Source organism: Myodes glareolus, chromosome 12 (genome assembly GCF_982192425.1).
Source record: "Myodes glareolus chromosome 12, mMyoGla1.1, whole genome shotgun sequence".
Classification (NCBI taxonomy): Eukaryota; Metazoa; Chordata; class Mammalia; order Rodentia; family Cricetidae; genus Myodes; species Myodes glareolus.
The window spans coordinates 27,224,163-27,249,729 of NC_142037.1; the positions used below are offsets into that span (position 1 = coordinate 27,224,163).

Here is a 25,567-nt window from a genome sequence, read left to right on the forward strand (position 1 = left end):
TCCATGTGTTTTATAGCTGTGGTAGTATTTAAAAATATAAATAAAATATAAATAAAAATACCCTTAGTATTAAGTATTTTGCTGTACTTACTTAGAAAAATTCATAGGGTATTTTAAAATTTCTTTTTTAAAGGTCTATAAAGTATCAGATGAACAACTATCATAGCATCTAGTCTACAACCAAAATTCTATACCTAGAGATCACATAGTAATTTGTTGGTAGGAATGTGGAGAGTTTTTCCTGTGATTATATTCATCTATGTATTCTACTCAAATCTGAGATTTACTTTAGGTTGGTATTTTCTTTGTTCAAGTAAGTTAGATATTATTTTCCCTATAGCTAATACTTGGAAAGAAATCCTTCTTCGAGGATATTTATATGGAATGGGACTCTATGTTTTGTCCTGTGGTGGGGGCAGATGCAAGTTGTGAATTTATCTGTGGAGGCCCAAGGACAACAATGGGTGTCATTCTTTGGGCCCCATCCACCATTTTGTTTGCTTGCTTTGTTTTCTGAGTCTGAAACTAGCCCCAGAGATGTACCTATCTCCACTTCCCAAGTGTTGGATTACAGGTGCATACTACCATGCTTGAATTTTTTTTTTTTAAAATATGGGCTCTGGGTGTTGAGCTCGTGTCCTCAGGCCTTCAAGGCAAGTACTTCACCAAGTGAGCTGTCTCTGTAGACTTACAACTATATGCTTTAATCAGTGACAAGATTATGCGAACATAGTGTTTAGGTGTAGATTTATTGTACAAGTTGAATGGATTTGTTTCATGAAAGATCAATGTGCACACCTTTTGTAACGTGACTCCTAAAGGTGATAGACTCCGCTACATGGTGTGCGGGGTGTGTTTATGTATGTGCCCGAAAGTGTATTTCTGCCTTGGGACATGAACCTTGCATTGTTTATAGCTCCAGTTTCTCCAAGTGCGAATTCACATGAATAGCGTCCCCAACTCTGCTCAGTGTGCAGGGCTAAGAGTTTCTTACTTATCTTTTCCTGTACACATCATTTTGTCTTCATGTTCCTCACCACAAGTCACCATGGACTGTAGTACAATTCATTTTCAATTAATAGTTGAGAGTCGAGAGCTAATTAACTTTTTTACTCTCCACCAGTAAGGATAACTAAAAGGGGGATCAGCCCCTTTGGTTGAGTGACCTACTTTCTAAAGTGGATGTGAAAGTGCTGGCTTTGAGTGACGCAGTAGACATAGTGCTTTCAAACACTGAAAACTTATTAAAAGGAATTGAGCCTATTCAGGGTTGGAACCATAGAATCCTAGAGTTAAAACACACCTATTCCAAGTACCCCGAAGCTATAAGAACAAATTTGTCCCACTTGTAACAGCTCTTTAAATGTGACCATTATTACTTTCAGTCCCGATGACAACAGAGTCCCCACTTGCTAAGGAGCCTTAACAGGCTCTTTAATGCTTCCTTAGTAGTTTTATAACTTAACCCTTCAGAGTCTAGGCTTTCTTCTGGTTAGATTAATTTGACAGGACAAGATCCCTCTCATAAGGCGATAGCCAGAATTATATATTTGTTTAGATATACTAGATGTCTCATCTAGTAAAATTCCTAGATTTTGGGAAGTAAATTTAGATGATAAAAGAGACTCAGAAATAATAAAAATGAACCTGTCCTTGACAGCTTATTAAAAAAAAAATTGAGGCCCTTGAGTATTCTCGCTCATGAGTCCCACTGTTAGTCTTGTTGACATCTCTGCTTTCATCTCTCCTACCCTGCCCTGTTGCTTTGGAGAAAGTTACTTGCTACTTTTGCAAAAATAATGTCTAAAAAAGTGAAGGGGATAAAGGCCTGAGCTGCCCACACAGATGGCCTGAGCTTAATCCCCAGATACATTATCCCACTCTGCACACATATACACAAAATAAATAAATGTAAAAATATTAATTAGGGGAATAAAGCTTTATGTTGAGTAGCAGACTTCAGATTGTACGGATTGACAGAGAGATTTCAGTGATTTGGGGTGCATTTGGTCCTGAGTTGAGGAGGACAGGAAATCAGGAGTCTATGAGCTTGACTTTCTTAATTGATTTTTAATACACAGAAGTGAAATTGGAATTATGGTTCCTGGGATCCACGGCTGAGAGCATGTGACCAGTTCTTCAGGACAGCTGAGTTGAATGCTATATTTTTATCCTCACTGTGTAAGGTTTGTTAGAACAAACCTGTAGGAATAAGATAAAATGTGTCAGAACCCCTACTGTTTAAAATAGGGTGACTATTAAAAACAGCTCTGAAGAAACTTATGCAAACAGGTGAGTTTATAGCTCTTAGGGGAACATGTTTTTATTTATTATTTTTTGGTCATAAGAACCCTATGTTAATTTAATCTTTAAATTTTTGCTGTTGATGTTTAGTTAGTTGATGACCCCATACTATTAACTCTTAAGTCCCTGTGAAGTCAGGAAAATAGAGATGGTACACCTAATTTTAAAGAAACAAAAAATCAAGATAAATCTGGCAGAAAACAAGACTGTATGTAACAGTTATAACATAAAAATAAGTCCAACACATTTTAAGTAGACAGTTAAGAAGTATTAAATATATTCATAATGTTAATAACCATCATTGCTCTCCATCTCCATCTAGCAAAGTTCTGTGTAGTCATTAAAGCTATTGCACCTCAAATAGTTTTGTTTGTTTTTTTATTTTTGTTTTTTAAGCAAAAGTATGGTTACTAGAAGAGTGAAAAAGTGCCTTAAAAATTTGGCCCCAAACTAGCTTTTCTTTAGCTTTATGTTTTGTCCTAAATTTAGCATGAATATTCCATTGGTTTAAGTATAGTGATTATGCCGTGTTTTCCAAAGTCTGAGTGTAACATGATGTTTTAGGAAGAGTCCCATGTTTTTTTCTCCCCTAGTGGCTTTTAATCCTCTGGGTCCACAGAAACAGTCCCACTCCCCACCCCTGCAGTAGTCCAAGCTGGACTCTTAGAGGCAAGGTTCTAGGCCATTTTGTGGTTGTATAACATGTCCCTTTTAGTTTCCTTTACAGCTTAGCCAGGCTATTTATAGAAGGCTGTGGAGTAGACTAATTGATGCTTATCTCCCTTGAACATGAGTGTGCCACAGAAACTGAGAAATCAGAATGAATTCAGAAGCATCCCTTTGAATTATCGCACACTTCATCATTACAAGTGCACAAAATAGTCGTGCTATGCAAAATACACATTCCAAGGAGTAGTGATTTTTTTCATCTGTCTATGAATAAGGACATTTGAGATGGGGTCTCACTCTGTAGCTGAGGCTGGCCTCTAAATCACCATCCCCCTGCCTCGGCTTCCTAAACACTGAGATTACAGGCTTGTAGCACCCAGCCTTGCTTTGCAAACTGTCTGGCTGTAATAACTTTATTCTTTACGTCCAAGTGTAACCTCAGGGGACTGTGGCCCATGCTGACAAATTATGGCAACACTGAGGTAAAATATGGATTCAAGCTCCAAACTGAGGGTCTTCCCAAGTATAAGAGACTCTTTGTACCCTCCTCAAACTACTCACACCATCCAATGCATAACTAGTCTCTTCCCTTCCCTTCCTTCAGTCCTTCTCTTTCCTTTCCCCCTTTGGTTTTCCTTTCTTTTTCCTCCTTTTTGGGGAAATGTAACTTTTAGGACTTCCAATTATTAATACATTAAGAACATTTTGGTATACTTAAAAGCCTGTTAAGAGGGTAGACCTTACACTGAGCATACTACCATAGGAAAGACACACAGACAAAACTTAGGGTGTTTCCCAAGGAACAGAGCAGAACGTGAAAATTTTCTCATCCCTAAAGCTTAGCAAATCAGTCATTCAGCTCAGATCAGGATAATTTTAGAAAAAAATAAGAGGTATAAATGTGGTATTGAATGTGAGAAGGCTAGAATAAAAATCCCTCTTTTGTTGGTAGAAGAAAGAATAGGGTCACAGAACCATTCAGCAGTCTTCTGTTTCCCAGGATTCCTGTTCTAGTAATCCTCTACAATACGCAAGGGTTTTTATTATCTATTTCTTCTTTTTTTTTTTCTCAAGCTTTGACTTTGAGACAGGGTTTTGCTGTAGCTTTAGAACCTGTCCTGGAACTCACAGAGATCCGCCAGCCTCTGCCTCCCGAGCGTTGGGATTAAAGGCGTGCGCCATCACTGCCTGCCCGGTTTTTATTATTTCTAAAAGGGAAATCTAAAAAGGTAAAGGGTTAAGCCTAGTCACCCTGTTTTATTCTGTAGAGGTGATTCAATTCCAGCTGGTGGGCCAAACAGAGATTCTCCTCTGTGATAAATGTTTGATTCAGTAAAACAAAAGAGCTTCATACAACATGTACATCCCCTGAAGCTAATATTTCAGGGGAGGGAAAGAGTAGACCCAAGCTTATTAGAGACTAGATTTTGTTCAGAACATTAGAATTTGCCATCAGCTATAGGCTTAAAAATAATTCTGTTGGCTTGTGCCCATTCAATGGTCTGGTGTTTGCACATGGAAGAGGTAGGTAGAATTTAATTTTAGTACTGGAATCTGTTTAGGATAGCATTATTCTTAATATTTAATTAAAAACAATAGAACTCTAATATTAATAAGCTCACGCATGCAGATAGGACACCAAGCAAGGATCTTACGAGATAGTCTCCCTAACTTGTGACTGTCTCAGGTGATTTTTTTTCTTTTTTATATTTATTAATTATTTTTTTTTCTTTGAAAAGAGGTTTCTCTGTGTAGCTCTGGCTGTCCTGGTTGTCCTGGAACTTGCTCTGCCAGGATGGCTTCGAACTCAGAAATCTGTGTGCTTCTGCCTCCTAAGTGCTGGAATTAAAGGTGTGCGCCACCATGCTTTCTTTTTTATTTTTATACATTTTTAATTAAAATACAACTATATCACCTACCCCTTCCCCTTTCCACCTTCTAGGTGATTCATTTTTAAACTACCTGGAAACTGTGAGACAACAGGAAAAAGATAGTATCCAGTGCAGCTGTATAATTCTCTTGGCTTTTGCATATTTTAGTTTGGTAGGATTGAGTTGCAATGTATGGTCAAGTTTGTTCCCCATGTCTATATTTTTTAACACTATATTCACAATTTTATGCATTGCTTCAGGGCAGTTCTAAATCCAAAGTCACCTTTACTCACAAAGAACTTCAGGAATGTTCAGTGCCCTAAATTTCTCATACTTGATTTTTCAGAGTATAATTATTTTTGTTGGTTCAGAGCATAATTTTTAATGAAATGATGTCTATCTTCATTTTTAAAATCACAAATGGGATTAAATATGTTCTAGGATCAGTTAGCAAGCCTTTTGCTTATCTAAATCCTAACCTTAACAAATTACCTTGCTGCACTTATTCAGCCATTGTATTACTCCCTGCACAGTGAGCTGTAGACTGAACTCTGACAAAATTAAGACCAAAGGATCAAACTTTTCTAAGTCATGTAACTGCATCCCAGAATAAAGCTTAGGAATGTTTATAGAAATAGAAGAATGTCTAGCAACATGCCTAGTATCTAATTAAAGACTATTGGATATATAATGAAACTGAGAAAGTGACCCATAATGAGGAGAACAACCAATCAAATGAAAATGGCCTTATATGAACATGTGTGCCCAGAAGGGGGCATAAAATAGTATTATAATAATGACATGTGTTTGAAGAGTAGAGATATAGAACATATATTTTTTTAAAATTGAGGGATGAAAACTGTAATATTTGGGATGGAAAACTTCAACTAAATGTGGTTCAGGGCAAATTAGACATGGCACAAGACTAGTAAACTTGAAGGCCTAGTCACAGAAACTATCCACAGTGAAAGAGTTGGGGACTAGAGAGATAGCTCAGCAGTTCAGAGCCAATACTGCCCCTGCAGGGAACCTGAGTTTGGTTCCCAGCCTACATGTGGGACAGTTCACAGCTGTCTAGGGCCTCCAGCTCCAGGTGATCTGACACCTCTTCTGAGGTCAGAGGTCAGTCCACCCACCCACCCAGACTTTACAACCCACCCTCCCGCCCAAACAATTAAAAGTAAAATGTTACAAACAAAAAAAAATAATGAAAGGTAAAGACATTAATTTGTTTGTTTGAGACAGAGTGTCTCTGTGTAACAGTTCTGGCCATCCTGGAACTTGCTTTGTAGATCAGGCTGGCCCCGAACTCACTGAGATCTGCCTGCCTCTGCCTCCCAAGTGCTGGGATTAAAAGTGTGTACCAACACTGCCTGGCAAATACATTAATTTTTAATGACAAGATTATCAATGAGCTGTGAAATAAATTTCCAGGGATCTCATATACATGTAATTGGAGCAATGAAAGGAGATGAGACACAGTTGTAGAAGAGAAATTTGAGAAAACTATTAGCCCAAACCTTTGAATTTGCTGAAAACTATTACCACACAGATTAAAAATACTCAAAAATAATAAGAAAACTAACTCAAAACATATATAACCATATTGTTCAAAACCAGTGATAAAATCTTGAAAAAAGCTAGGAAAAAATTCTCAGCCAAAGGAATATTTCAAAATAAAGATATGTTTAGAAATATCCAATGTAGCTGGGCGGTGGTGGCACACACCTTTAATCCCAGCACTTGGGAGGAAGAGGCAGGTGGATCTCTGTGAGTTCGAGGCCAGCCTGGTCTACAAGAGTTAGTTCCAGGATAGGCTCCAAAGCTACAGAGAAATCCTGTCTCGAACCCCCCCCCCACAAAAGTCCAATGTAAAATAGCTCTTCATTGTAGGCCACAGTAAAGAAATATTTAAGTCCTTCAGACATAAGGAAAATGGGGGCTGGGGAGATGGCCTAGTTGGTGAAGTACCTGTGGGTCTGAGATCTCTAGGACACACATAAAAGCCAGTTATGGTAGTTCATACCTGTAATCTAAGCACTGAAGTGTGGTTAGGGCAGGGAAATAGACAGGCACAGTTCTTGGAGGTCACTGGCCAGCAGCCCAGTGAGTCAGTGAGAGGCACTGTGACAGAAAAATAAAGTGGAGTGCAGTCAGGAAAGACCTCTAGCCTTCACAGACATAAACACAAAGGAGAAGGACACTGCGTGGGACTATACAGATATACACAAAGGGACAGAAATGGTTAACTACCTTGGTAGGCTGTGCTGGCTAGTGTTTGTCTCAGCTTGACACCTGGGAAGAGAGAATCTTAATCAAGAAAATGCCTTCATAGGATTGGCTTGTAGGCAAGTTGATCGGGCATTTACTTGGTTGATGTGGGAGCGCCCAGGCCATTATGGGTGGTGCCACCCTGAACAGGTGGTCATGGAAGTATAAGAAAACAAACTGAATAACCCAGGAGGAGCAAGCCAGTAAGCAGCACTCCTTCGTGGCTTCTGCTCCAATTCCTGCCTTGAGTTTTTGCCATGGCTTCCCTTGGTGATTGACTTACAAGCTATACAATCAAATAACCCCTTTTCTCCACAAGCTGTTTATGGTTATGGTGTTTTAGCACAGCACTAGAAACCCTAACTAAGACACAGGCATATAAGAGTTGTTCTTAGTATTTAATTCTCCTTTAAGGCAATCAGTTATTTAAACAAAACTACTAACAGTGGGGTCAACAAGACAGCTCAGAGGATAAAGGCACTTACTGAGAAGCCTGACAGTCTGAGTTTCATCACAGAACCCACATGGTAGAAGGACACAACCACTTCTGAGGGCTGTCCTCTGACCTCCACATGTGCACTGTGGAGTGCTCATCCCCGCACTTAAACAAAGCAACAAATGTTTAAGAAAATAACAATAGTGGAAAGACAGTGGCACATACCTATTGACCTAGTTACTTGGGAGGCTGAATCAAGAAGAGTTACTTGAGCCAAGGAATTTGAGGTCAGCCTGACAACACAGCAAGATCTTGTCTCAAATACAAATAAAGAACAGCCAGGCACTATGGCACATGCCTTAAATCCCAACACTCGAGATATAGGGACAGGCAGATCTCTGTGAGTTTGAGGCCAACTTAATCTCCATAGTGAATTCTAGGAGCTAGTGAGACCCAGAGAGAGGAAGAGAGAGGGGGAGGGAAGGAGAGAGGGAATATGAATGAATATGAATGGTGTGGTTGATGTTCATGCTGTGTGGGTGTGTGCTTGTGTGTGTGAAGGCTAGGGGTATATGTTAGGTGACTTCCTCATTTACAGAGTCTCTCACTGAATCTGAAACTTGCCAGCTTGGGGGATCTTGGTGGGCCAGTAAGCCTCAGGGAATCTAGCTATTCCACCTCTAGTATGTCCAGCTATTTTTATTTTTTTATGGTGAACATGTTTATGTGCCTTGGTAAGTTTAGGTACACCGTGTGGGTACACGTGCTCATAGAAGCCAGAAGGCCTTAGAGCCCCTACAATTAGAGTTCCTAGTAGTGATGAGCTACCTGATGTGGGGGGTCTAGGAACTGAACCCAGGTCCTCTGCAAGAGCATTAAGGGCTTTTAACTACTGAGCTATTTCTCGAGCCCTTTGTGCGTGAATTCTGGAGATCTCAACTTAGTTCTTTGTCCTTATAGGGCAAGTACTTTACTGATGGAACCACTGTAGTGCCAGGTCCCCAGCCAAATTTTGACATCTCCTTCAATAAATTGCTAGAGCAAGTATAAATGTAACAAGTTAAATTGACACCATTAACCGGATTACAAATTTTACTTTCCTGGAGCAGCTACTAACAATAGCAGAATGTACATTCTTGCCAAAACGGCATGTGAAACACACAAAGTCACCAACTCTGGCACAGTAGCCACTCCGGCCTGTTTTTGTATAGGATGTGGACAAAGAATGTTCTTAATATTTTCAAAATTTTTTTACAAAGAAAGAAAATATATGCCAGAGTCTATATGTGTCCCATAAAAATTAAAATATTTACCAATTGAACCTTTATAGAAAAAATTTACCAGCCTATATTCTAAGCCATAAAACATATCTTGGTAAATTTTAAGTAATTTAAGTAGTGAGAAATATGTTCTCTGACCACAATGGAATTAAATTAGTAATTAGTAACAGAAAGTTATATGGAAACTCTCAGTATTTTGAACTAAAACTTTTAGATAACCTACTGATTAAAAAAGAACCCAGGGTAAAATCGGAAGGCATTTTTGCCCAGCAGTGGTGGCACATGCCTTTAATTTCAGCACCTGGGAGGCAGAGGCAGGCAGAGTTCAAGGCCAGCCTGATCTACAGAGTAAGTTCCAGGACAGCCAGAGCTATGTCTGAGAAAGCTATGAGAAACCTTGTCTCGGGGAAGGAGGAGGCATTTTGCATTTTGAACTGAATGAAAATAAAAACATCAAATTTTATGGCAGTTCACTAAAGCAAAATGTGAAGTGTGACATTTAAAAATAAAATACCTGTGTTAGACAGTGAACTTGGCTCCTGCCTTATTAAAGCGGAGAAGTTAAACATGCACCCAAAGAAAAAGGAGAGTCAGTTAATTGTGTCAATGAAACACTGATTTTCTTTTAATCAATGAACTGATAAACTTTTAGTCAAGCATGATTAGAAAAAAGAAGAAAGGCCTTGACAATATGAGTGGTGGGGTATATCTATATGGTGGGGTGTATCTATCGTCCCAACACTTGGGAGGTTGAGGATAAGAAGTTTCAAGTTAATCACACTGGCCCTGGAGGCCAGCCTTGGCTGCAGAGACCCCTTCTCAAAAGAGCAAAAAGGATTAAAGTGTTCTGTTGTAACTTTATGGTAATTTAAATCACAAGGGATATTACAGAAAGTTTTAGGAGGTAGATCTAGATAGAACTCAGGTGAAATTAGATTCCTTGAAATAGTTATTTAGAAATTCATTCAAGAAGACAGAGATAACCTGAAGAATTTTGTGAAAATTGAATTTCTAGTTAAAAACATTCCCACAAAGACATTCATTGATTTTTTCCAAACATTGAGGCTAAAATGTACCAGTTATGCATAAACTTCTAGAAAACTGACAAGGAGAGGTTACTTGCTAGTTTATTCTTTGAGGCTAGCATTATCCTGACACCCAAACCACTTAAGGACATTACAAAGGAGAATTCCAGGCTGGTTTCTTTCACGAATATAAATGTGATAATTCCAAAGAAAATATTATGAAATCAAATTCAGCAGTCTCTACAAGGGTAGTATTCTTACTGGCTGATGTTTAGCCTACGAATACATGGCTTGTTTAACAAATTCAGGGTTGGTGAGATGGCTCACTGGGTAAAGGAATTTGTTGCTAAGCTTGATGACCCGAGTTCAATCCCTAAGGTCCATGTGGTAGGAGAGAACTGATCCCCACAAGTTGTCCTCTGCCCTACATGCATATACCCTAACATGCATTGCGCGCGCGCACACACACACACACACACCATAAAAACATTAAATTCATCATAGTAAAAAAAATCTGATTAGAAAAAAATCCTAGGACCTTTAAGACACCGCCTCTCAGGCTACCAGTAATGTACTCTGAACTCATATAGCATCCACAAAGGCCCATGTGATTCAGGTATGATCTCCAGCCTGCAGGACAGCTGGGAGATGGTAGAGCCACTAAGAGCTGGGACCTAGTTAGAGGAAGTTACATCATTGAAAGCATGCACAGGAATGGAATTTTTTTTCCCTCATTCTTTGCTTCCTGAGATGGATGGAACTTGTACACTTCTGTCCTGGTACACTGTGTTACTATAGACCCAAAGGGACAGGGTCAAGTTACCACCGACTGAAGCTTTTGAAACCATGAGCCAAATAAAGGCCTTCTGCCTTTCTTTTTTTTTTTTTTAACCCCCCTTTGGTTTTTGGTTTATTTTAGAGACAGGGTTTCTCAGTGTAGCTTTGGCTGCCCTGGAACTCACTTTGTAGATCAGGCTGGCCTTGAACTCACAGAGATCCGCCTGCCTCTGCAACCCAAGTGCTAGGATTAAAGGTGTGGACCTATCTAGCGTTCTCAATCTCTTCATAACCTTTCCCCTCCCACCCCCTCCTAGGGGATCATTGCTTGGCTATGACTATAGATTTTAGTTTGCTTGTTTTAGAACACTGTGATTGGGGAACCATGTGGTATGCATGCAATTAGTCTGAAACTGATAATCTTACTAAGTTCATAATGAACCATTTGATGTTCATTCGATCCCCTCTTCAGTTCCTGGAATTCTAGTTTTTCTATTACAGTAACTTTCATATGTTTATCAAAAGGTCTGATAGCTTACCATCACTGGTTCTCTCTCCTCTCTCCTCTTCCTCACTCCACATCAGGATATCTCTTCTAATTTTTCAACTGTTGATGACAAAATTTTACACCTTCAAGGTCACAATCTTTGTTGATTTTATTATTTTATTTCCCTCCCATGGATAAAGATAAGCCATTGCTAAACTTGTTTCTCCTTTTAGTTACCTCTTCCTAACAGCCTCTTGCCTCTTGGTATCAACCCTTGAGCCTTACCTTACTATACCTCTTTCTCCTTCAACCAGTATAGGCAGAAAATGCTTTAATCAGACACCCGAGGGAAGTGTAGCTGGGCGCATAAGGAAAACCTGCTTCACTGGAAAAAGTGAGTAAGTATGATGATGTCTTTTTCCTTCAGTGACTACACCAGGAAAGAAAGCAGAATTGCCAGCTGGCCTCCAACTCTTTCTACAGCCCAGGCTAGCCTCAAACTCTTATTCTTCCTCTGTTAGTCTTCTGAGTGTTGGGATTATGGATGTGAACTACTGTGCCTAACTTCTTTCTAGTATTCATGCCTATCAGAATGCTTGGGATATAACTACTTTCTTCCTCCCCAGCTATGTCTAGTGTGTTGAACATATAGTAAGCAAGCAGTCAGTAAATCTGAGTCTCGCCGGGTAGTGGTGGCGCACACCTTTAATTCCAGCACTCGGGAGGCAGAGGCAGACAGATCGCTGTGAGTTCGAGACCAGCTGGTCTATAAAAGCTAGTTCCAGGACAGGCCCCAAAGCTATAGAGAAACCCTGTCTTGAAAAATAAATAAATCTGATTATCTTTTTTCTCTGGTAATCCAGGTCCATCACTGCTTTAAAATTAGAAACACACATATACATACTGTATTACTTATATAAGATTTGCTTGAATTGGGTGTGGTGGTTTGCTCATGAAAGACTAAAGTGAGAAGATTATGAGTTTGAGGTAGCCATGGATCTATATAATGACACCTTATCTAACAAAAAAGCCCTTTTCCTCTTTCCTATATTTTTCCTATCCTAGTAAATTTCAGTTTTCATTCACTTCATATTATACATTGTTAGCAATTATTTAGAGCTTTTACTTCATTTTCATATTACACATTCTAATTATTTATATCTTTTATTTCATTTTACATGCATGTACTTTTCTTATATACCTATCTACTCTATATAGTTAAATTAAAAAACAGTATTTAAAGTATCATATGCATTGTGTGTGCGGCAGAAGAGTGGACACTGACATTGATGGTGCTGCTGCCTGTAATCTTAGCACTCAGGTGGTATAGCAAGCAGACCGGTTCACATCCAGCCTTGCCTACGTTATGAGTTCGAGGCCAGTCTGGGCTATGTGAGATCTTCTCTTAAAAAAAGTAGACACTATCAATAGACAAAATCAGGCTTCCTTTTTGTCTTCTAAGACATTTTCCAATGTCTGTGGTCTTTCAAGGGAACTTAGATACAAAAATTCTATAGTTTTTGTTATTTTATTCATATTATGTATGATTTTTAATAAATTGCTCCCTCAATGTTCAGCTTAAAAACAAGAAAGTTTCCTAAAGAAAAGCATATAAAGTTGTAAAATCATTTATATGTTGGTAACAATGTTTCAGAAACAAAGTAATATAAAAACTGTACACTAGTCATTTAAGTCTTGGCATTTTCGTAGACATTTTTATGGGAATCATGTTACATAGTTAATATGAATAATTAGCTTTAGGAAAATCCCTAGTTTATTCTTTACAGAGTAACAGGAAAAATTATCCTGGATCTCTGCAGTACTTAAACTATCCCTTGTTGCCTCCTGAAGGAATTAATGCGGTAGAACACAGCCAGAGGGTTGCTGAGGCGTCAGAATAAGACTATAAAAGTGTAACTCAAGTTTTCTACAATAGATTTTCAAATAGCTAAAGTGAGAGTAAGTTGTTCTCTGGCCCCTTCTCCACCCATCGTCTTCCAACACTAGAGTCAGGCAGCAAATACTGAAGCGGGTTCTAGTGGTGGCCCCGGAACAGCAGTTTTACTAGTCACAGCCTCTCCCTCCACTGTCAGAGTGCCAGCATGCAGGGTGCTCCACAGGTCTTCCCCAGTGTGCCAGGCTGTCAGAGTGCTGCCGTCATTGTATGTCCTTTCTAGTGCACACAGAAGCACACATCAGCATGAAGCTATGAAGAAGATAAAACCTCAGCTTCAGAATGCTTTGTTTTACTGACATTTATATAGCAGACTTCCTGTTTATAATTTCAGAAGTTTGGCCATGAAATACTATTAAAAACTCAGTTGCAGGATAGTTTGAGGATTTTTTGGTTTTGGTAGCCACTTCCCAGTTGAGAATTTGTGTACTGGTAGTGGCAATGGTGAACACCAAAGCAAATAACAGTTCTGAGCTAGACAGCAACAGTCATGTTCTCACTTTTGGCCATATAGAGAAACATCATATGTTATTTTCCCTGTTAGGTATAGTCATTATTTGACTAAATTATAGTCAGTGGAGTGCATGGAATGAGGTCTGTTATTTTGAGACCCACCCCCCTAAGAGATTTTCCTTCTGGGCTGTGAGTGCAGCTCAGTTGGGACAGTGGTTACCTAGCATGCTCAAAGCCTTTGACACTTCTAGGTAGTCAGGGAGTTCCAGGTCATCTTTGACTATATATCAAATTCTAGGTCAGTCTGGGCTACATGAGACCTGTCTAAAAAAAAAATTAAAAAAAAAACTTCAGAACTCTCCTTCCAACATACTAAAACAGAAGACCCTGAGGAAGTCTTGGAGCATTCAATTTTAAAAGGCTAAGTGAAGAAGTGCCTTCAAAACTCCTTGTTGAACTATTGGTTTCCTTCAGAAAGAAACAAATGTAATATATAAAATATATGCAATGTCCTTATAGCACACAATTTTGGTGGGTACCATTTATATTATAACACGTGAGTGTATTTCCAGTTTAGAGGCTGTGGGTATGTGTAAACATTCTTTCCAGGAGGGGTGTGATGCACTTAGCCACACTGACTCTCATTGTTCATGGGTTTTATTGTGGACAAGACCAAGGAGTGTAAAGGCAGTTTGTGTGTTTATAGTAACAACAGTGAAATGCTATTTACTAAAAACCCTAAAACAAAGGCTGGAGAGGTGGCCCAGTGGTTAAACACTCGCTGCCCTTCCAGAGGACTGGGGGTGCTGTTCCCAGCACTCACACTGTATTCCAGGTTTCAGGGACTCTGACACCGTCTTCTGGCCTTCACAGGTACCCAGATATACTCACACATACACTTAAAAAATAATTTAAAAAATAAAATGTCATTATAAAACGAACTTAAATCTTAAGAAAATCTAAGAAAGTAAAAATGAAGTCCCCAATCAAGTCTTTTTCTTGGATTTGTTTAGTATGTAACCATCACTATTTTTTTTTTGTCTGTAACAAGAATGTTAAGAGCCTCCTCTACTGAAATAGCTAGGTAGGTATATTGGAGCATACAGTTCTCAATTATACAGGTATTTTTCTCAGCTCCTAACAAGCTGATGGTGTGGCCCCACAGTGCACTTTCTTCTCTAGCATTCTGTAGTATATGACTGCAAGTCTTACTGGAGCTGTTCTGTGCTGGAAGTCATCTGTAACTTGAATGCTCCTTCAGATTCCAAACTGAGAGCTGCCTAGTAGCAACTTCAAGATTTAGAAACCCTGCGTTTGCGGGAAAGTATGCGCTGGCACATGCTGATGCACGGGTGTGGAAGTCAGAGCACAAGTTTTGAGAGTTGGTGCTCTCCTTCTACCTTGGTTCCAGAGACCGAACTCAGGGCGTCCGTCATGCTTGCATGGTGAAGCTTTTACCCAGGAGCCCTCTGGCTGGCCAAAGAGTAGTCTCTTAAGTGCTAATTTTCAGTAAAAATAGAATTTTTTTTAAAGATCTAGGTATTTTGTCTGCTTATATGTTCATGTACCATAGGTGTTCCTGGGACCCTCTGGAACTATAAGTCTAATTAAATAGTTTTATAAGTTGCCTTGATCATGGTGTTTTAGCACAGCAATAGAGAAGTAACCATTACAAACTCTTTTCTAGATAATTTTCCTCTTCGCAGATGTTTAGGGACTGCTCCTCCTCACCCCTGGCCAGGTGTGTCATCCAGATCTTTGCTTCCTGTCTGTGGGAGATTGACCCCCACCCCAAGGTCATCTCACCCACATGCCATGTTTCTGTTTTGTTATATCTATGTTTTAGAAGTTTTAGAATTAGTGTTCAGTCCCTGGTCCTTCTCTTAAGTTCTGGATTCTACTTCATGGGTTTGGCCAACAACTCTATTTGAACGTCTAATAAAGACTTCTGAGCTAGACATTTAAAACACATCTTGTCTCTTCTATAATTCATTTTTTCTCTGTGTCTTGTCAGATGTAAGTTTCCCAATTTTAATCAAGTGATTATGTTTAAAACCAAACTTGAAATCAGCATCATCCTCCTTGTGCCAGTTCACTGTCCCCTCTCAGCGGACAGACCTCGTAGAGCCTGCTTCTGTGCTGCTATGGCGGCTGCTCTGAAAAATCTCCTCCTACTTTCCCAACTGAACTCTTTCTATGTCCCATCAATGATGAATAATGAGGAGGGGGAAAGTCAGACAAGAGAAAGAACCTAAAAGCACTGCTTCATTTCCAGTCCCCAAAGCACCACCCCAGCTACCTCTTAAGCACAGGGGCAGCAAGTAGCAAGCACTTCCCCCTCCCAGCTCTCCCAGTTATCTTCCCTCCCCCTTTCCCCAGTAGCCAGAGCAGTAGCTGCTAACAGAGGTTACTATACCTTTTGACCAAATCCTTCTACTTCCTCCATTCCCTTGCCCTGAAATAGGGTCTCACACTGTGTGGCCATGGCTGGCCTGGAACTCACTATATAGACCAGATTGACCTCTGACTCATAGATTCAAGTGCCTCTGCCTGGATGCTGGGATTAAAGGCGTATGCCAATATTCCCTGGCAAGGTACAATCTTTCTACTCTGTGGCGGCTCTTGAAATATTTAGCAGCACCCATCAACATGTTTCTCGCATTTAGAACAAAACTCAAACGTTTCTATGGCCTACAATTTTTGTGATTAAACCGATTTCCCTAATCTCATCTCCCATCTTTTCCCTTATAGTTCATTTGACTTTAAAAAAAATATTAATGTCATTATGAGACTGGACCCAGGACTTTATACCCATGCTAAGCAAGCTCTCTACTATTGAGCAAGACACTTGGCCTGTTCTTCCTCTGTCTTGAACATAGTGCTCCCCCCCTCCCGAGCCTTTGCAGAAGCTATGCTCAGTATCTAAGTTGCCTGGGTCTTTGCCTAGTTCACTAGCTCTCTGTATTCAGTTCTCTTCTCAAATTCAGATTTATAGCTTCTAACAATTCTGTCTAAAGCAGTGGTTCTCAGCCTTCCTAATGCTGTAACCCTTTAATACAGTTCCTCATGTTATGGTGATCCCTAACCTTAAAATTATTTTGTTGCTACTTTATAACTGTAATTTTGCTACTGTTATGAATTGTGATGTACATATCTGATATGTGACCCCTGTGGGGGTCACAACCCACATGCTGAGAATCACTCAAAGTGTCTCCTGCCTTCTAGTTTTTGATCTGGGTTCTCCTCACCACCACTCCCTGTCACACTCATCTGTTTCACCACTGCAGTATAAACTTTATAGAGGCAAAGGTGTCTGGCATGGAGAGCAGGCGCTCAGTAAGTTCCAGGAAACAGGTAAAGTTAAGGAACTGCAGGAATTGCAACAAATGAAGAAGGAAACAGATCAAAGTAACTGCAAAGAGGACACCATACAAGTGAAACAAAGTGACACATTACAATTTCACTCATCTAGAACATAATAAATGAAATAAAAATGTACTTCAAGATGTAATAGAATTTCACAAAACTAGTGAGAACTAGATCTGCAGAAAGTGTTCAGAGAAAACGGGTATATAATCTTCCATGTTGGTTAAGCCATTTTTGTTGTGTGAGTGGGATAAGGTCTCCTGTAGTCCAGGCTGATGCTGACCTTGATCTCCTGATCCTCCTGCCTGTACATTTTGAGAGCTGGAATTCTAGGCTCCCATAGCCAGCTGTGGGATAAGCAGAAGATCATAAGGAACGAAGGAAAACCTTTTCAAACCTCTGGGCAGAACATACAATTGCTTAACAGGAGGAGGACATCATGCTGACCTTCCCCTTCCTCTAAGCAATATTCATCAGAAAGAGAAAAAAAAATTACAGATTTTTTTTTGCGGGGGGGGGGAGGGCAGACAGGGTTTTTCTGTAGCTTTGGAACCTATCCTGGAACTTGCTTTGTAGACCAGGGTAGCTTCAAACTCACAGAGATCTGCCTGCCTCTGCCTCCCAAGTGCTGGAATTAAAGGTGCGCACCACCACTACCCAGCAAAAATCTTAGTTTTCAGCAAAGACAGCAAGCACATCCCTAAACTGTTAATCTAAGTAACCATCACCCAAGAGTTAATAAAAACATAGTCAACACAACGGTTCAGTGGATAAAGGTGCTTGCTGCCAAGTCTGACATCTCAGTCTGTTCCCCAGGACCCACGTGGTGGAAGGAAAAGACCTGACTCCTGCAAGCTGTCCTCTGACCTCCATGTGTGCATCACGGCACACACAAACACATGCAAGGCACAAATGCACCTTCAAATAAAAGTGTCATAAAAATGAGAAAGGTGCATATATATGTGTACACGTACACACACACGCACACATGGCAAATACAGTGTCTGTGAGATACTGGGGAAAAGTAGCCAGTAAAGGGCAGAAAGAAAGCAGGATGGGAGCTAAGTTTGTTGAGAACATCAAAAATTTTAAATATAGCTCAAAGCCAAACCACCAATGAAATTAAGATTATAGAAAAGAACCAAACATTATAAAACATCTAGTAACCATACTTTTCATGAAGGTGACTCTAATTTTGAAACATGCAGATATAGCATTTTTCTCTTTCAGTACGTAACAACTAAGGTCATTTGTGGCACAGAATATTTTCCTAAATGCTCAGCAATTTCTTTCAGTTTCTCTTCAAATCTCCACCCATGAATTTTTGGTCATATTAATAAAAACATATCAAGGCTTATTCTCAACATTAGACCTTGTTTACATGATGAAGAAATATGTATTTTAATTGACTTTAGAAATATTCCTTTCAAAAATAAACTGTAGAACCTGGGGAGGTGGCTCAGTAGGCGAGAGCATTTGCTATCCAAGCAAGAGGACCTGAGTCTGAATCTTCAGAACCCATGTTAAAACTGGGTGTGACCACACTCCCTCTAAACTCATGTTGACACAGAGAGACAGCAGATCCTGGGAACTCACTGGCCAGGCACTCTTGCCAAAAAGGCCAGCTTCATGTTTAGTGAGAAACTGCCTCACAAATCAAGGTAGCAAGCAGTAAAAGACACCCAACACTCTCTCTGAGCTCCACATGCTTGTACATGGGTGCACACACAGGTGCATACCACAAACACTCCAAATTGTATTTTGAACTCAGAAAGGTAAAGGAAAAGAACATAAGGAGTTTGAGTTATTTTATTTAATGAAAAGACCATACTTGGCTCTTATTACCAGTAGCTAGAATATTGCTGCTACTAGCTAGTGTGCTTAGTTTTATTGCTGAGTTCACTGCTGTCCTTTTTCAAATTTATGAAAGTTAGATGCTGGTTAATTTCATCACAGAGTTCATTCTTTTCCTTTGTCAGTTTATCCAGACGTGGTAGAAGCAGCCAACCAGCATCAGCATTTTCCTTATTCTTCCACAAATTGTCAAAAGTTTTATATGCAGACTCAACAAATCCATTGCTTCTCACACATGGCGGATCAGGATAATCAAATTCATTTGTCACAGTTCACACCATGAGCTCTCAGTACTCTCCAAGCTCCCGAGAGGCTTCAGTAACTTAGGTGTTGGCAAAGCGCAAAGCCTATTCCAGATGTTTAAAAAATTCATCCTTATACTTCTGCTGCTCTAGAACCACTTCTGGTACCAAAATCTGTGATTAGACAGGGTTCTCTAGAGGAACAGAACCTACAGTACGAATCTATGTATATGTATATATAGAATGGCTTACAGGCCATTGTCCAGCTAGGCCAACAATGGTTGTTTACCAATGGGAGGTCCATGAATCCAGTAGTTGTTCAGTCCATTGAGGTTGGATGTCTCTGCTGGTCTAATGCCAGTGAAGGAATCGACTTGCTAGGGAGCGGGAGCGGAAGCTGGCAAAGAGCAAGAAAGCTTCCTTCTTCCATGTCCTCTGGAGGCTGCCAGCAGAAGGTGTGGCTCAGATTAAAGGTGGATTTTCCCACTCAAAGATCTGGATTAGAAGTGGATTAGAAATCCTCTCACTTCAAATGATTTAATTAAGAAAAAAAAAATCCCTCACAGGTGTACCCGGACATTTGGGTTTTAGTTAATTCCAGATGTAGTCAAGTTGGCAACCAAGAATAGGCCATCACACCAGGATAGCAAGCATTCTGGCCTATGGAAAAACAGCATGTGCAAATCTGTGTGGTAGAGTTTTGTTGAAGTCCCTCCTTCAGGACGGCATTATGTCATCTGGAAGTGTTTACTTAAGTTCCCCTGGGCTGCCTCCATGGCAGCTGTGTGAAGTCACAGAGAAGTTGAACTGTCTGGGGCCTGATAACAAAGTATGTTAATGTGAATGCCGTGTGCATTAAAGACATCCCTGCTATAGGAGACGTTAAAAACAAAAGGACTTCAAAAAAAATCATTAAGTGATCCACAAAGGGCTCATAAATATATATTTGTCCACTATATATATATACTTGATCTTTAAAGATCTACTTTTATTATCTTTAATTATATTGTGTGTGTGTGTGTGTGTGCATGCACGCATGCACGTGCATGTAAGTTCCACAGAGGCCAGAGGTATCAAATGCCCTTGGAATTGGAGTAATAGACAATTCTGAGTTTTCCCAGCAAAGGTGCTGAGAAGCCAACTCCAGTGCTCTGGAAGAATCGTACATGCTCTTAACAGTTGAGCCATCTCTCCAGCCCCTGGATATACTTACTTAAAAATGTACATATTACGAACTTATAGTGCTTTTGACTCATAAATATAATTATGCAACTATAAGAGTATTTTGAATCTCCTTTAGAATATGAATTATTAAAATAGCCCAACCACTATTTCTATCTCTAAAAGAAAGGAAGCATATTTAACCTAACACTAAAGACACAAAAATAATAAAAGCTTAAAGAGAATTGTTAAAGATACTAGGTTCTAGAGATTATGTGATTTACCTTGATTATTCCCATAATGGTGGTACTTTTAGTTCCCTAGACATAGTTAAAGCCCATTTGCCAAGTAACGGTCGATTTTAAAGAAAAACAACTCAGAATGTACTGTAAACATGGGAGGAGTACATGCAACTCTTAGGATTTCTTTTCCACAAATAGTCTAAGTCTTTTCTGTCCATTTTGATTTTGAGACAGCTATATTCTTTAGTACATTCTGGCCTTGAACTCCTCTCAAAGGGAGGCTGTTACAGGGACTAAACACCATGCTTGGCTTTTTTTGGTCTTATGAAAGGAGCAACAGAGTTCTCTTTATTCTCAGACAGCAGGATTGATGTTATGATAGCCAGGAACAAAGGACACCATCGCTTTAATTTAGCTGCTGCTTTAAAGCTCCAGACTTGCCCTAACCGTGAGGATTCCCAGAGTTCCTGGCTAACTAGACAGCCTCCTGGTCTTCTTAGCCTTCTCCTGGCTTTAGCTACCACCTACATTTCAGAGATCACAGAGAGCTAGACTCCAGCACCCCTGGGAAAGGTCTCCCATAGTTTAAATGATGTGCTGCTTCTCCTGCCCTGAGGTCGGAGCCTCCTCTCCCACCCAGAGACCTTGCCATCAAACAGCTAATGACTTCTCTTGGAATCATCTTTCCAGTCCTCCTGTCTCTGGGTACACGGCAGAGGCTCTAGCACCTTTTTTGTGGCCCCCAGTCCTTTTACATTCCAGTTTTTAAGTCTCTAGGATCCTGACAAGGCATGTGACCACCGTTTCCAGTAAACACCTTCAGGTTTTCCCTTTCTAAAGGTTTTGAGCCAAGACATCACAATAGTTGATTCACAGAGTCACCCTTGGAAATTCTGTGTTAAATTTTATTGTTGATTTGTAGGAGAGGAAAAAAAACATCGCTTTTTCATTTCCCTGTCAAGAGGATATCTGTTCACCCTGAAATGCTAAAAATAAAAATTCAGACTCAGGCACTAATACAAATTCCTCAGCATGATTACTCTGAATAACGAAAAACCTGACCATCTATTTGTCCAGCTTCCTTCTTACCAATTATGAAGACCTTGCCCACCATCCATACCCACATCTATCTAGCTGACTACAGGCCCCAGTGTGCACTCTGCTTTGTTCTTAGGATGCTCCTTTTTATTCTTAGCTAACCTAACTTTGGCCACACAGGAAATCATCTTTCTTTCAAGAGACACCCCAGGTCACACTACTTATGGGAAGCTGTGCAGGCTAAGAGAGCTCACTCAACTCTTGCCTTCTGGCTGGCAACCTTACACTCTAGCATATGCCTCCGAGATTCTAAAGCTGAGGCTGGAGGAGAGTGTGGGATGTAAGTATTAAAATTATGAAACCCAAACAAGCAATGACTTGTGTGGCATATTTACACACTAGTGAGGAAATGCAGGGTATAATACACGCTTCTGTTGCACTTTCTTGGAAGAAATTTGGTGATAAACATGAAGGGTATAATTCCACCAGGGCAGCCTTTTGACGCTAGATAAATGTCACGCATACCTTCCTGTTACAGAATATTGTGTAGGGTCATTGTCAGCATTTAGTTTCCCCTGATTTAATTCTCTCCAACGTGGGTATTCTATGCTTCATCTGTCTAGGAGAGCCACTGAGTCTTTACTCCTGGTTCAGTAACCTCCATCCAAAAGTCAGTTAATGGTCATGACAGTTCCCAAATTCTCCATTTACTCCGGAAAATTCTCCATTCACCTTGTTCTGAGTTGTCTCCTGAACAGTGTCTTACTTTTTTTTTTTTTTTTTTGAGACAGGTTGTGTAGCTTTGGCTGTCCTGGAACTCACTACATACACCAGGTACACCAGGCTGGCATCGAACTCACAAAGATCCGCCTGCCTCTTGCCTTCCTAGTACTGGGATTAAATGCCTGCGCCACCACCACCTGGCTACAACACATATTCTAAGAACCAAAGTTTTCTTTCGGAAGACTTAATTGTTGCTTCTTAACAGACAGAGATCTTTTCTGTAATAGGGCGGACTGATCCTAGCGAAGCGTATTTCCCTGTTCTTAACTCACCTACCTATAAATAGCGCTCACGGAGCTGAGTCACCAGAACCCAGAGTTTCCTCAAAAATAGCTCTTAAGGGCTGCTGGAATTGAGTCGCTCCAGTGGTGAGGACTCTGACCACACACCCACCAAGCCGGGCCATGGAGCCCAGCCACAGAATGGGTTCCTAACCACCTGGCGCCCGGAGGGCGAGTCCGGCGAGTGAGACCCTAGTTCTTCGGAACTCAGGATCCAGCTGGTGGCCAGACTCAGCCTTGACCGCACAAAGTCCTCCCCGCCCTGTTGGAGCTGGGAGCCGCAGGGGGCTGGCACCCGGCACCGTCCGCGCCCACTGAACGCACAATGGGGCGAATCGCGAGGTCGCCTGGCTTCAGCTTCAGACCCCTGCGCTGGCTTCCCAATAGCTGCCAAACCACCTGATGACCTCAGACGACTACTCAACCCTCTCAGGGTGCCAGGAGCTGAGGAGCAGCCCTGGGGTAAAAGAAAACGGAAGTGCCACCCCCTGCAGGCAGGGTGGTGACGTCACCCCTACAGCCAGCCTGTAGCGGGGGCGGCTGCCCATCACGTGATCCACGCCCCTCCGAATCCCGCGCGCGCGCTCCCCGCCCCCCAGCCAGACTCCCACCTCTCCCGCCTCCTCTCCCCAACTTTCACCCTCCCAGTGCCCGCACGGCTGTCAACAGCGCCAGCTCCGCCCTCTCCCTCCCTTGACTCCGCGCCCCCGCCAAGGCGACGCAGCGGTCTCCCTAGCTCAGGTCCGGCCCCCAGAGCGCAGGGTGCCCCCTCTCCCACCCTGCCCCCAAACTCCGGGTTCGCAGGGTGCGTGGGCCCCAGAGTCCGGGGTGCGGTGGCAGCGGCAACAGAGCTCTTCACTGGTTCCTCCCTCCGAGGACCAGGCGGACCCTGCAGGTCTGCGCCCAAAGGGGAGCCAGAGGCACACACGGCCTCCTGGGAGCCCCCTCCCCTCACCCTGCGGCCCGCCCTGCACCCCCAGCCCTGAAAGCCGAGCTTCGTCTCTCCTGGGGGGCCATGCACAGATTGCCGGCTAGAGCCCCTCACTCATACCCCCCTCCCCGTGCGCGCTGCTGGGGTTACAGATTATTTTGGCTGTTCCTGCAGCGCCTCGTTCTATTTTCTGCGCCCCCCCCCTCCCCGCGCGCACGATTCCCTTCTAAAAGTGGAGGTTGGAGGAGGGAGAAAAAGCAGCCAGTGTTGAAAGGGGCGGCGCGCACTGACCTGTCAGCGGCGGAGGAAGACCCCCGGTCCGGGCGAGCTCTCCAGCCAGCGGGGGCACTGGAGCGCAGGGCTCGAGCGGAGAGGTGGCTGCGCTCGACCAGGTGTCCCCCTAGTCGGGTCTGCGCCGCCCCCTCCCTCGGCGTAGCGCTCCCCGCCCCAACGCCGGGGACCAGGGAACCCCCCAGCTCGATTTTTTGTGCAGTTTCAGCAAAGCTCCGAGGAAGTTGGTCCTTTTGTTCCACTATTTATAGATTGCGTCAACATTGCGAAAAGAAGGCGGAGCGGTGGCCCCTCCCCCGCCCCTCGGCAGGCTCCCTGGAGAGAAAAGCCCCAGCACACGACCTAAGTACACAGCGCGCCAGCCGTCCGCCCCCGGCCTCCTGCTCGCCACTTCCCCCTCCGCCCCCCCCTCAGCTTGGGCCCGGGCGCTGCCAACCCCGTCACGTGCCCTCTCGGGAAAACCAGCTCCCCCGGGCTGTGCGCCTCCCGCCCGGTTCCGTGGCAGCGGCCTCCGCCCAGCTGCGCTCCCAGCTCGTGGCTGGGGTCGCGAGCCCGGGTGGTGCGCACGGCCTGGGTACCGGCACTCTCGCCACCCGACCGGGTATCCTCGCACGCACGCCTCGTGCGGAGTGGCCCCGAGCGTACTGCGCGCTCTTGCGTCTCTACCCCCTTCGATCTCTGGGAGCGCCACCGCCCTGCTTGCAGAGTGCGCGCGCGTTTGGGCCTCGCCTGGGAGCCCACGGCCTGGACAAGTCCCTCTGCCCCCTCGTGCGGCTGTACCAGCAGGCGTTGGGTGCTAGGCCTCGCTGCCCGCACTGGTGGCCAACAGGCGTGAGGGGTGCGGGGGTGGCTGGCCACCGCTCTCAGGCAAAGCGCGGGGCGCGGGAAGCGCGGGAAGGACGTTCGCCCTCCGCAGGTGCAGCTAGCTTCGCGCTAGCTTTTTTCTTGCCTTCCTAGCTGCTTAAAAACGGAGGAGTTTGCAGTCCCGATCCTTAACAAGGGGAATACAGTTATTGAGGACTTACTGTTCTGTCACAGGGGTGATTGAGGCAAAGCATTAAAACTTGCCTTATTCCCCCACCCACCCACCCACCCGACGACGTGATAGGCCCCCTCCAAACCCCGAAGTGAAACTGAGCTCCCTGCTGGCCTAAAGCCTAGGCTGAGCTCGGTGTAAACAAGAAGGGCGGTAAACACACGAAAGGAAGGCCTCACAATAAAGGCAAACACAAGTGGGTAGTTTAAGCGTAATTAACTTCCGTAGCTTCTGGTCCTTTTCCGAAGTGGTTGTCTTAGAATGCAGTTGGACTTTTCGAGATGAGAATAAAATAAGTTAGCCATCAGATTACTGGTTCAGGAAAACAGGCTGAGCTGGGATGAGGACAGGAAACGTGCCGGACCTTTCCCGGCAACTGGAGTGTGGTAAACAATCTAGAAGGACCTCCCCCTACCCCAAGTTCGGGCCCCCAGCCCTTGTGAGCAGGGGCCCCCCACCCTGAGCGGAGCTTCGAAGTTGAGTAGAGGGGCGAGTCCAAACCTGGCAGCGCTTTCCCAAGAGTCAGTGGGGGATGCAATAGGTTTGCCTGGAGTTGGGAAACCTTTCCAGATTTAGGCCCGCTTTCTTTTCCTTTTTAAAGGAGACGACCTTAGATTTTAAGGATTAGAACTTGAGTTTCAAGCTTGTGGCGTGTGTGCTTGCTTAAAAAAGGAAGCGAGACAATATAAAGTGGTCGCTTCCTTTCCCAAGCTTGGAGCTACAGGCCTGCCAGGCTTTGGTCGCCCACGCCTGGCGGTCTGTAGAGTCAAGCGCTGCAGCTCATTCTTTCCTTCCGTTGTCTTTGCAATTTATCC

General features: G+C 42.7%; 1 protein-coding gene across 8 annotated transcripts in view; it reads right to left on the minus strand.

The window, feature by feature from the left end:
• LOC125392485 (uncharacterized) overlaps positions 1-24,090 on the minus strand; it is a 55,878-nt gene extending 31,788 nt beyond the window's left edge. For 2 of the 8 annotated variants that reach the window (XM_085698628.2, XM_085698623.2), the window contains exons 1-3: positions 23,717-24,090; positions 11,173-11,240; positions 7,098-7,139 (exon numbers count right to left, since the gene is read on the minus strand). In XM_085698628.2, coding sequence (XP_085554754.2) covers positions 7,098-7,139; positions 11,173-11,215 — 85 coding nt within the window. In that variant the 5' untranslated portion in view covers positions 11,216-11,240; positions 23,717-24,090. Of the gene's footprint in view, positions 1-6,870; positions 6,969-7,097; positions 7,140-11,172; positions 11,241-23,716 lie in introns of all 8 variants that reach the window. The other 6 variants (XR_015004858.2, XR_015004856.2, XR_015004859.2 and 3 more) reach the window with 6 other exon arrangements.
• Positions 24,091-25,567: the final 1,477 nt, after the last annotated feature.